This window comes from Styela clava, chromosome 1, assembly GCF_964204865.1.
Source record: "Styela clava chromosome 1, kaStyClav1.hap1.2, whole genome shotgun sequence".
Taxonomy (NCBI): domain Eukaryota; kingdom Metazoa; phylum Chordata; class Ascidiacea; order Stolidobranchia; family Styelidae; genus Styela; species Styela clava.
The window spans coordinates 2,025,095-2,037,124 of NC_135250.1; the positions used below are offsets into that span (position 1 = coordinate 2,025,095).

At 38.2% G+C, this 12,030-nt stretch overlaps 2 protein-coding genes across 2 annotated transcripts in view; one reads left to right on the forward strand and one right to left on the reverse strand.

Moving 5' to 3' along the window:
- Positions 1-4,463: 4,463 nt before the first annotated feature.
- On the forward strand, positions 4,464-7,973 carry LOC144425039 (uncharacterized). Its single transcript, XM_078114177.1, has 2 exons — positions 4,464-5,337; positions 7,148-7,973. The coding sequence occupies exons 1-2, from the start codon at positions 4,464-4,466 to the stop codon at positions 7,219-7,221; spliced, it is 948 nt and encodes a 315-aa protein (XP_077970303.1). The 3' UTR covers positions 7,222-7,973.
- Positions 7,974-8,390: 417 nt separating this feature from the next.
- The window catches only part of LOC120333548 (uncharacterized), a 31,151-nt gene continuing 27,511 nt past the window's right edge, over positions 8,391-12,030 (reverse strand). Inside the window, exons 17-19 of the mRNA XM_078114035.1 lie at positions 11,799-11,993; positions 11,146-11,217; positions 8,391-10,975 (exon numbers count right to left, since the gene is read on the reverse strand). Of these exons, the coding sequence (XP_077970161.1) occupies positions 10,625-10,975; positions 11,146-11,217; positions 11,799-11,993 (618 nt within the window). The 3' untranslated portion in view covers positions 8,391-10,624. The remainder of the gene's footprint in view (positions 10,976-11,145; positions 11,218-11,798; positions 11,994-12,030) is intronic.

A 12,030-nucleotide genomic window follows, 5' to 3' on the forward strand; every position in this document is an offset into this window, starting at 1 on the left:
AGCGTATTTTTCATACAATAATTTTACACGGATGTACTGAACAGTACCGGTAACCAAAGTCGCACAACCACTCTCAAAATTAGCAACAAACTGTAGAAATAATGTTTGGGGGTCAAAGGTCAAACGTCCATTTTTGCTATGATTCAACATATTTTTTATCCAATACCGGTAATTTTACGCAGATGTATTGAGAGGTATCTTAGGTCGAAGTCAGTTTCACGCGGGCGCAGTTGTTTTGCACGCCGTGAGCTATAATTGCACGCCAGAAATTCTTATTTGCATGCAGGAATTTCTGATTGCACGCCCGATTTCTCGTTCAAAAAGGCCATGAAATCCAGATCACCCTATGACGGCGAAGAGTCCAGCAATACCCTCGCACATAACCACCACCCCTGCATGGGATTTGAACCTGCGAACCCACGCAGAGTAATCAGAGGTGCGGTGGCGAGCCTATTCCTAACGCTTAGCAAGATGACCCACACCGCCGGGGTCTCGTGTAGTTTCGTACCTAACGTACTTTTAGTAGGCGTAGCATAACAGTTTTTTGACATGGCAATCCTAACCATCACCTGACTATGCTATCCAAAAATTGCGTCACTACGACGTCACAATCACGTCATAGAGCTTGCCAAATTCTCGTACGATCGCCCGAAATGGCATCGGCGCCGACGATAAAGAACTGACTAACGTCAGCGATCTCTCTCCTATCGGGATCGTTGCGACGAGAAAACGAGAGAAATGGCTGTTCGATTTCGGGTTTTCGTCTGCGCGTCTTGGATGACAGTTTGAAGGACTCTATTACGTCACTGTGACGTAATTTTTGGATAGTGCATTAGTGGGGTCAGGTGGGGGTTAGGATTGACACGTAAAAAAATTGTTATGCTACGCCGACTAGAAGTATGTTAGGTACGAAACTACATGAGACCCCACCGCGGCACCGCCGCGCCGTACCGGTACCGGTACCGTACTGAGCGATTTTACTGTAACATTGGAAATGGTCGAGATGTTGTGGCCAGTAACATCAGTAAACGTTGTCATCTAGCGAGACCCCTAAATAACGATGTAGGAAAAGATTGACGTATGGAAATCTCAACATAATCCAAAAATGCAAACCACCGAGCCGTAAGCGGAACAGTGTCAACTGGATCGTGGACAGACTTCGCAAAGCAATGAATAAGCAAAATACATAAAAGAAATCGCTTAATAATGATTTTTTAATCGATGAACACCATTTTTGGGCTTGGGCCCAAACTTCTGAGGTGCGAGCAAATACCGTGTTTCCCCGAAAATAAGACAGTGTCTTATTTTAATTTTCTTTCGAAAATTAACACTAGGGCTTATTTTCAGGGGATGTCTTATATATTCTCATTTATCAAAACAAAATTGTAATGTAGAGAATTACGAGATTCTCAAATATTGTATACAAAATTAGAAAACCTACATCCATTTACTCATAAATAACACGTTTTCATTCAAAATTACTCCAAAGCATAGATTATTAATCATTTAAAACACGTAGGGGAGATTTGATACTATCGACTATGTCAAAAATAAAAATCGCATAATTGACTAGGTCTCATTTCAGGGTAGGTCTTATTTTCGGGGAAACACGGTATGTTAAGATACTGATACCCGTACCTGTACGAGCTTAATTTAATTAATATATACGACCCAGTGATAAATACGGCTGTGCCTATAACCAGTGATGAGCTGTAGCCGGAACGTTGTTGTTGTATATTTTACTGCATTTGCGTTCCTGTTGTTGAAATAAAATTGTGATACAAAAAGTCTAGTATCTTTAGTAAACTTAGGTATTAATTTATGTTTTGTTACTTCATGATTCGTAATTTTTTTTACGTCACATCCCGCAAATAATTAGTACAGATGTAAGGTGTAATAGATGTTTCCCCGACCTCATGAAAATTCATTCCATGCCTTTCTAATATTAAGATTTGTATTGAATTGTTATGTATACTCTTATACTTTTACACAAACATATTTTATATTATAATTTCTCCGCAGTTCCTCGAAGGTCCGCGTCGTGTTGTGAATATATTACAGTTTTGCGAATTAGGTGCGTTCCGGTTGTTACGATTTTTCCAGCTTATCACTGCCTATAACTCGAATTAATCTAATGAAAAGGAGGGCAACATCACATAGCACCAGCCCCTTATCAGGATAGGATAGAATTTACATATTTATCCCGGGAGCAGTGGCGTAGCAAGACTCTCGTCCCCCCCCCCCCCCCCCCCCCGCAAAAGTATTTCGTGGAAATGACCCTAAAAAAACTCTCGGACATAAGCTAAAACAACGCTTTTTTTATTTCGTCAAAAAGCATAACATGTCGCTATCAAAAGGCAATGGTAATCTAAAATTTGCCGTTTATCTTGGTTACTTTAATTTGTTTCATACGTTTTTCCTCTTCTGCGTTTCTGTGCGCCACTGAGAGGTTTTGCTTTCGACATCATTCTGACAGCCGTCGTAATTTTGCCAGTGCGATCAAACCACAAGACGCCGAAAATCGACGACTTCCTGGCATTGTTACGTAACAAAACGATTTGAGCAGAACTAACATCAACGTTATAAGATGTGCATTACTGGTTTTTCAATGCAGCTTTTGGTTTTGCGGCTCAAATTTCTAAATTCTAACCGCTTGGGCCCCTATGCGCTGTGGGCCCTCCCGCGACCGCGGGGGTTGCGGGGGTGGATGCTACACTAACACGTTCGTACCAATAAGGCTAAGCACTTGACTAACACGTTTGTACCAATAAGGCTAAAACTCAAATTGTCGCTTTACTTTAGCAAAAGTATAATTCATTTAACACGTCACTGTGAATCTGTTTACGATAGCGTCGAACTTCTATATAAGTCGTACGCTATTGTAGCAGTGGACAGTGAGGAGTGAAGCAGTGGAGTGAAGAGGATATATTATCATACACTGCTGGAGGCAGTGAAATACAGACATCATCGAAACACATTATATCCCACAACCTAGACTTACCATAAATTTTTGGGCATAATCCGGGACAAACCCTAAACTATGAATGAAATAAATGGACGAAAGGCCGAAGGCCTGAGCTTGGCAAACCTTTATTCTATATGTTTAAGCTTTAATTTTGCATAATAAAGTATTCTACTTAGATTGAATAAAATTTTTTTTACTTTATTTAAAGGAAAATATATGCTAATTTAAGCAACACTAAGTCACAAATTATACGTATTTTCATTGAAGTCAATAGAAAAATGACGCAATGAACGTCACTCATTATTCTCAACTAAAGGATTTCTTAAGCTATGCGCGATTTTTTATTCAACCTAATAAGGTAAAAAAATTAAGATATTAAAATAAGTCTCGAGTTAAAGCAAAGTTATGCCTTTTGGGACGGAATTATTTCATAATTTTGCATCAAGTTGGAGTTCATTTTGAAAATTTCACCAAAGTAAAATTCCGGGACATTTTGCTAACCGGGACAGATGTTGAAACCGGGACTGTCCCGGCCAAATCGGGACGTATGGTAGGTCTACCACAACCCTACACCGACGTGGAGTCCGACAATCCTCTCGTGCGTAAATATCCCCGCGTGCGATTCGAACCTGAGAACCCACGTAGGGTACCCCTATGTGCGACGACGATCGTACTCTAACGATTAACACGATGCGCCACATCGCATAAAATTCACATGTTCATATGTATGTTTATTTGTCTCGTAAAAGCGTAGATAGATTATCATTACATACATGCATACTTGCATTTGCTATGGTACCAGCAATTTGTGTAACTATTGACAAGCATATATGTTGTTTACATTCAGTGTGGTGAACCAACTGTTACGTTGTAAACGTACGTTTGTCGTATATTTTGCCACTGTATGCAGTGCATCGTGCTCTGCCTTGCATCCAATCATTGTAGACCCATTATTACCCTTTGTTTGTAGCGTAAATTAGTATTATTATCTATTGTCTGGTTTAGCGTTTTCCTTTCGGTCATTTGCATCATGTATTCGTCGTGTAAAGAGTCGCAGATATTTGTCTGTATTGTGGACTGTTTATTTATCTGTTATATATTGTAATTGTGTTAGCCTCCCGGATCGGAAAACGTTTGGTGAGAAATTTGCCTTTTGTTGTTGTTATATGCTTTGACTTATGTTAATCAATTTTGTTTTATTTATTTAAGAAAACCGCTGTTCTTTGCCAAGAATATAAAGAAGTGATTTATGCACGTGTCTTGTTTGTGGACAAAGGGGCTGAGAGTGGCGCGTTCGATACGTTTCCATTGTGTCTCGTCGATATAGATTCCGGGCTATCAAAAGACGTGACATAAAAGTTTTCAAACGGGCTTCAAAATTCAAACGATTTCAAGTCTCCAAACATAATTTGTGAAGTTTTCAATGATATTAACGTTAATACCAAAATTCTCAAGTTTTCAACCAAAGGGTTTCAAACATTAATTCGGGTTCTCAATAATGGCAACCGGTGGTAGGTCGGATGACCAACATCAGGCAATGATTAGCAATGCTCCTGGCAGTTTTAATGAATTTAAAACTCATCTAGATGTTTGCAGGAGTTCCAGTGACGTTAGCGACGTGAGTTCTTCAGCGTCATCGACTTTCTCCGTCCGGAATGCAAGAGTGAAGTTGGAGCTGGCACGCCTAAAGGCCCGTCAAGAACTCTCAGCTTTAGAATACGACTTGCGTAAGCTTCAGACAAGACACGCTTTAAAGGCTGCTGAAACAGAATCAAAGGTTTGGGAAATGAGCGATGGCGAATTTTTGCGGTGGGTAACAGTAGATAGAATTAGGCACGACAATAGCGTGAAATCCCGCGATTTCCCACCTAAATCACAGCTCATTGATAACGGTCGTGAAAATACTCCACGGCGTTTGCCGACTTTTCCAACACACACAGCTGATAGTAGCTCAGCTAATCCTGTGCCTCCACGTTTGAACCATGCTTTACATCGCAGAACTGTCGATCTACCCAAACCAGAAATTGCAAAATTTTCAGGTGATCCAATGAAATATTATTCCTTTATCCGCAACTTTAAGGCCCATGTTACAGATCTTGTAGATGATGATAACGTACGTCTGAGTTATTTGTTACAGCTGTGCCAGGGCGAAGCGAAAAATGCCATTGATCATTGCTCAATGATGGAACCGAGTCGCGGATATCGCGAAGCTATGAGAGAGCTGAAGAATGAATATGGTAAAGATCATGTCATTTCCCGCACCTGTTTGGACAGGTTGAAGCGTGGTCCGAAGTTGAACTTTGACGACGCGAAAGGTATGCAAGCGTATGCGCGACTGATGCGGAAATGTGGCTTAGTTCTTGGAGAAATCAGTGAGTACGACAATCTTAATAATTTTGACAATTTGCTGGCCATTGTTAAACGATTGCCACCAGAGTCGCAAAACGCTTGGGATTTCAAAGTGGCAACAATTTTAGAAACGGAGGATCGTGAAGCTAGTTACAACGACCTCTCTAAATTTGTCACCGAGCAAGCTAATGTTTCAAGATCAGACTTTCGTTTTGCCCGAAGAGATAGAAGGCAATCAAATTATTATGAAAATTCTAAGGCGAAAGGTAGTGCTTTTGCTATTTCTGCTAGTGGTTCAAATTGGCACTGCCCGTGTTGTAATTTCTCTCACGAATTATTCAACTGTAAGAAATTTAAAGTCCTTTCATGGTACGAACGATATAACGTGGCTAGACGGAATCAGTTGTGCTTCAAATGCTTAAGACGAGGGCATATGTTTAGACAGTGCACCCAGAATGAAAGTTGCCCCATTCACGATTGTAAGTATCCGTTCCATCATGTTTTGTTGCATCGCGATTTCGAGACACCTACACGGCGAGATGGTATTAGTAAACAGACTTGTTCCGTCGGTACCTCGATGAACCATGCGGATCACGACGTTCACGCTAATAAATTGGCGCCCGCAAAGCAACAAGGGAACACCGGTGTTTACATGAATATCGTCCCGGTGACAGTAACTGCTGGCAACAGGGCTTTTGATACATACGCTCTTTTGGACTGTGCTTCTACAACCACCATGTGTAGTGTGAAATTGATGAACAAATTAAATCTAACCGGGGTGCCTATAGATGTTACATTGCAAACTGTTGGTAATCGTCCCAAATGTGTTAAAGCAAAGAAGTTGTCCCCTCTACTCGTTAAAGAAATTGACGGACATGACGATTGCATTGAATTGCCCAATGTATTGTGCGTCAGTAACTTGCCCATAAAGCCCAATAAGCTGCCCTCGCGCAGTTCCTTGCGTAAGCTATCCTATTTGTCTGATATCGACTTTCCTCGAATACACGACGGTGAAGTGACTTTGCTGATAGGAGCGGATGTTCCCGAAGTGTTTGTGTGGGAGGAATTTAGAAAGGGTCGGAGTCAACAGCCGATTGCGATGAAAACCCCTCTGGGGTGGTCTCTTATGGGTCCGTCTCTGACCGTCTATGAAAACACTTGCATTAATTTCGTTGATAAAAATCCTTTGGCGTCGCAGATTGAGCGACTTTGGCGTACGGATTTTGCTGACGTCCCCAGTATTTGTGACACTAAAACTTCCCGCGAAGATAGAATAGCGCGTAGTTGCATGGAAGACAAACTCAAATTTGTTGATGGACATTACGAGCTATCTTTATTGTGGAAAATCAATCATCGCGAGTTACCATGTAATCAGAAAGTGGCGGAGAATCGCCTTCGTCAGTTAAAGCGACGTCTTTTAAAAGATGACACATTGCACCAAAAATATATTCAGACATTGAATGATTATGTTGATAAAGGATACGCTCGTATAGATGACAGTCCTAGGTCGCCGAACATCTATCCAACAAAATGGTTATTGCCACATCATCCTGTGATAAACCCAAAGAGCCAGACGACTTCATTGACGCATTGAGACGCTTTACTGGACGCAGAGGTCGTCCTGTTCACATATATTGCGACAATGGAAGCAATTTTGTAGGTGCTTGTCGCGAATTGAAAGAATCAATTAGCAAATGGAACGAGCAAAGTATTGCAAACTACGTCAACGTGACGTAGAATTTAACTTTAATCCTCCATACGCCAGTCATATGGGTGGCGTTTTTGAAAGAATGATTAAATCAACTAAACGAATTCTATCTGTATTGTTGACAGGTCAATCGATTACTCATGAGAAGTTGGAGACACTACTAGTTGAAGTGGAATCGATACTTATTCCAGACCGATAACTCCAGTGATAATGGACCACTCAGCTGATTGAACCGTTGACGCCCAACCATCTACTACTTGTTGGTTCGTCACCAAATGTATCACCAGGTGTATTCACGAAGCGTGATTGCTACGTTCGACAGCGATGGCGCCAGGTACAATATCTGGCTGATGAATTCTGGCGTCGATGGATAAAGGAGTACCTGCCAACAATAACACAAAGGTCAAAATGGACGAAAGGACGTGATAACTTCAAAGTCGACGATATGGTTCTGCTAGTTGATGAATCGATTCCTCGCGGTCGATGGACTGTTGGAAGGGTTATAAATACCTTCCCAGACAAACATGGACTCGTCCGCTCAGTGTTGGTGAGAACCGGCACAAATGTTGTCAGACGACCCATTACTAAACTATGTCGATTTCTAGAAGAACAAAAATAGTGGATCGAATTATTGTTTCATTTACAACGTTTAATTTTTTAGAATATATTCCCTGGGTCATATATTCGGGTGGGGGTATGTTACGTTGTAAACGTACGTTTGTCGTATATTTTGCCACTGTATGCAGTGCATCGTGCTCTGCCTTGCATCCAATCATTGTAGACCCATTATTACCCTTTGTTTGTAGCGTAAATTAGTATTATTATCTATTGTCTGGTTTAGCGTTTTCCTTTCGGTCATTTGCATCATGTATTCGTCGTGTAAAGAGTCGCAGATATTTGTCTGTATTGTGGACTGTTTATTTATCTGTTATATATTGTAATTGTGTTAGCCTCCCGGATCGGAAAACGTTGTGTTAGCCTCCCGGATCGGAAAACGTTTGGTGAGAAATTTGCCTTTTGTTGTTGTTATATGCTTTGACTTATGTTAATCAATTTTGTTTTATTTATTTAAGAAAGCTGTTCTTTGCCAAGAATATAAAGAAGTGATTTATGCACGTGTCTTGTTTGTGGACAAAGGGGCTGAGAGTGGCGCGTTCGATACGTTTCCATTGTCTCGTCGATATAGATTCCGGGCTATCAAAAGACGTGACACCAACCATAAAGCACAAGTTTGGTGGTTCACATTTGGTTTTCTTCAATGTTAAAATTTTTTACACCTGATGTCACACTCTTATAAAGTCCTGCTTCAAACTGGCAGAATCAGAACAAACTTGACTTCCACCCAAACCCATCCTGTTCAAGACAATATAAGAGTGTCACATAATTTTATTTAAAGTTGAATTAAAGAATAGGCATCAAATATATAGCAGGAATATACATAAGTGGGAGCATTATATCTAGGAGTCATAAAATTATTATAAACATATAAAGATATTTGTAAATCTTCATAACTAAACTTAACTTAACTAAAAAAAATTAACTTTTCAAAAGCAATTTCAAATGGGCTTTCAAATGGGTAGAAATTAGTAACAAAGCCCTGATCAGACTAGAGCTGTGGAAGTATTCATTTGAAAGTGCAGTCTCATACATCATAACTCTGTGACAAAGTGTATGTTAAATATTGGTACTCTCGAGGTATGTCAATCAAGATGGCAGACACCGCAACGTAATATGTGTACCGTGTTAATTAAGGTTAGGCCATAATTTTATTCTGATTTTCCATATTTTAGTACTATTACGAGTTTGGGGACTAGCCAAGTTACTCCCGTCGTATTTGTACCTGAAATTATTACCTAACCCTAACCTGGAACACATACTACGTTCCGGTGTCCGCCATCTTGGTTCACATACTTCGGGAGTGCCAAATATTTTAATAAATGATATGTGAATATTTTTCAAATATTACAATATTTCACAAATAGTCAGTAAACATATAGGAAGCATTTTCTTAGAAGGGGTATGAAGAATATAAGGGTCAAGATTGGGGTAATTTTACCAATGCAGTCAATTTTTAGGGTGTAATGACCAAAAACCTCCACTGATAACATCCTTAATTATCTATTTTCTGCGGAATAACCATTTCTAGCAATTAAAACAAAGTGTAAATTGGCTCTAATCAGCAGCACAGAACATGGAAGAAATCATGCAATAAATTATAATATAACCTTATATCATCTATTAATTAATAAGCATAATAATAAATACATCTGAAAAATGATCACCTTGTGAAGGCACAAATTAGAACCATGGTGGGATTCAAATTTTTTGTCAGCCGGTTTCATCATAAAAGTCATATTTTTCAGCCGGTTTTGTCACAAAAAGTCATGTTTTTTAGCAAATAAACTGATTATTTTTTAATTACTTTCTAATTAACATTCCAAAATAATGGTTGAGAAAGCATCATTACATCAAAATTAGCATCGAAATTTTTGATGAACTTAAGAATTGTGTTTATTGCTGTATATATTAAAGTAGTTGCAAGAACAGGATGCAATCCATAGTTCCAGCGAATGGTGCGACCCGGGTCAATCCCATCACTGCTAACAGCCACACTAAAAAGCAGTTGTCATCTCATGACTTGAAGTTGTGATGCAACAATTCAATTTTGAGGCAACCAATCACAAAAGGAAAATTTCTACAATTATACTTATTATCCCAACACAATGTATAACTGTTACCTGCTAATTTTGAAAAAAAAACATGTGATTTCAAAAATCGGTGTGTCAGATAATATGCAAAAATCTATTGACAGTAACTAGTAACAGGCTGAATCCCACCACTGATTATGAGGGAACATAAATATGAATTCCAAATAATAAGAAGTCAACATGTATTAGTGATAAATATGCATGCTTTCTTCATAACGAAACTTCCCAAGAATTTACTCCAAACTTTTGATAGAATTGCTTTTAGAGTAATTCAGACTTGGTTACATTAGTATATACCGTAAATCACATATCAATAACAACATTTAATATATGTCAATCAGCATATTAAAACACATAAGAGTTTTTCACTTACAAGAGGAGTGGTTTTCATTGCATTTACATGTGCACAAAATTTCAATTATTGTATTTCTAGTGAGTTGCTCAGCGATTAGAGTATCCTCAGTATATCTTAAAGTGAATCCTTCAAATTTATGTAAAGATTTACGGTAGGTAAAAATTTGCATACAGAGTCAGAGCTCACTTCCAAATCTGTCTATACCAGAATTTTTTTTAATTAAGGATGTTTTTTGATGCCTTAAGACGCTACTATGCACAATGAAAAGTGAGTAATGTTAAATGTAGTTATCATGAGGCCAGATAAGCAGAACGTTATCCATGGATAACCACTCTATTATTTTTTTTGGACAAAATATCGCAAACTGCGTGAAATTATCTCAGATGCTGCAGTTTCTTCCCCACCCCTCACACTTAAAAACAATTACTGAGCTAAGCATTATAGAAAAGTTTCAATATTCGATGATTACTTCAGTATTGATAAATTAATGGGAAATTTAAAATATGATACATATCATGATAATTCCCCTTTCTTTGAAACTACTTTCTGGATTTTATTTTTTCCTTAATGCCATCTTTAACCTTGACTACCGCAACTCCAGTTCCAACCACCACTAATCCAAGCACAGCCAGAGGAACCCAGACGGGAAAAGTGATGATTAGCACTTCTACCCCCAAATATTTTAAAATTGTATCTTTAGTTTCTGTAACAGACCTGTAGATTTTATTCTTCTTATTCTGTATCTTAGCCTGTTCGGTTTTGTTTTTTATTTCATTTCTGATTCTTTCTTTAATTGCTTCATCCTCTTCAACTTGGGCGTCAACATGGTCCAAGAACCGTCTCTCAACCACTTCAAAACCACTGGATTTCAAGTAAGATTTCTGCATCAGCTTAAAAAATATTTACTGTGTCAAATTAGTTCCAACTAAAGCAAAATTCAAATCCCATACCCAAGTTGAAAAAAAATAGGTAGACGATGATGAACAGCAGTTTCTCCGAAAAATAGCCATTTGTTATTTATGATTGCTGGAATGAATACACAAACAAAAATAGTGAATACCTCGTTTAGTTTTTCCTGGTACTTCAAAACATACTGTTTGACTGCATTGTCCACTTGAGTTTCATTCCATTTCTTCAAAAAATATAGGTTACCTTATTTTCACTTTTCCTATGTGCTAGTCTCCTAATGTGTTTTAGAGATAGTTTTGTAATTTTCCTTTTACAAGAAAATGTGGAACGTAGCACATTGATCATTCAATATTTCCTCGATTAAATTAAGAATATTCAAAATTGAAAAATATCCAATGGGTGTTATATATCTATCAGGAAGCTGATGTTTAAATGTGGCGTATGCGTTTGTAATTCAAATTATTTTGTTATTATCAAAAAGTTTTTCACACCATTTGGCACAGAAAAATATTATATACAATAAGCAGCAATATTTGTTTAGACTTTTTAAAATAAGAATGTGACTGTTCAAATTCATTGCTACAAAACATATGTGGTTGATGAACTAATTTTTTCTTCATGGATTTGGGTTACTTGGCTAGCTCTCGAACTCGCAATAGAACTAAAATAAGAAAAAAATGGAATAAAATTATAGCCTAACCCTAAACTAGTATACATAATACAGACCGGTGTCCGCCATCTTGGTGTACATACTTCTGAAGCGCATTGGTTCTTGGTAGTAATTCTACCCTGTGTAATACTTACAAGGTTTTTGTCGTTTCTTTGAATTCCTCTTTCCGATAATTCATCTATTTTTCTTTCCAATTCATTCTTTGCCTCCAATATTTTCTCTTCTATAGAATCTCTTAGATCTTTCGTTTCTTCATCAAATTCCTTCAAAACTTTTTTCTTGTTTTTTCTGGCGATGTTTTCAAAGTGTTTCTCATATGTCTTCTCATACTGAAATTAAAAATAAAAGACAAGTAAAAGTTTCTGG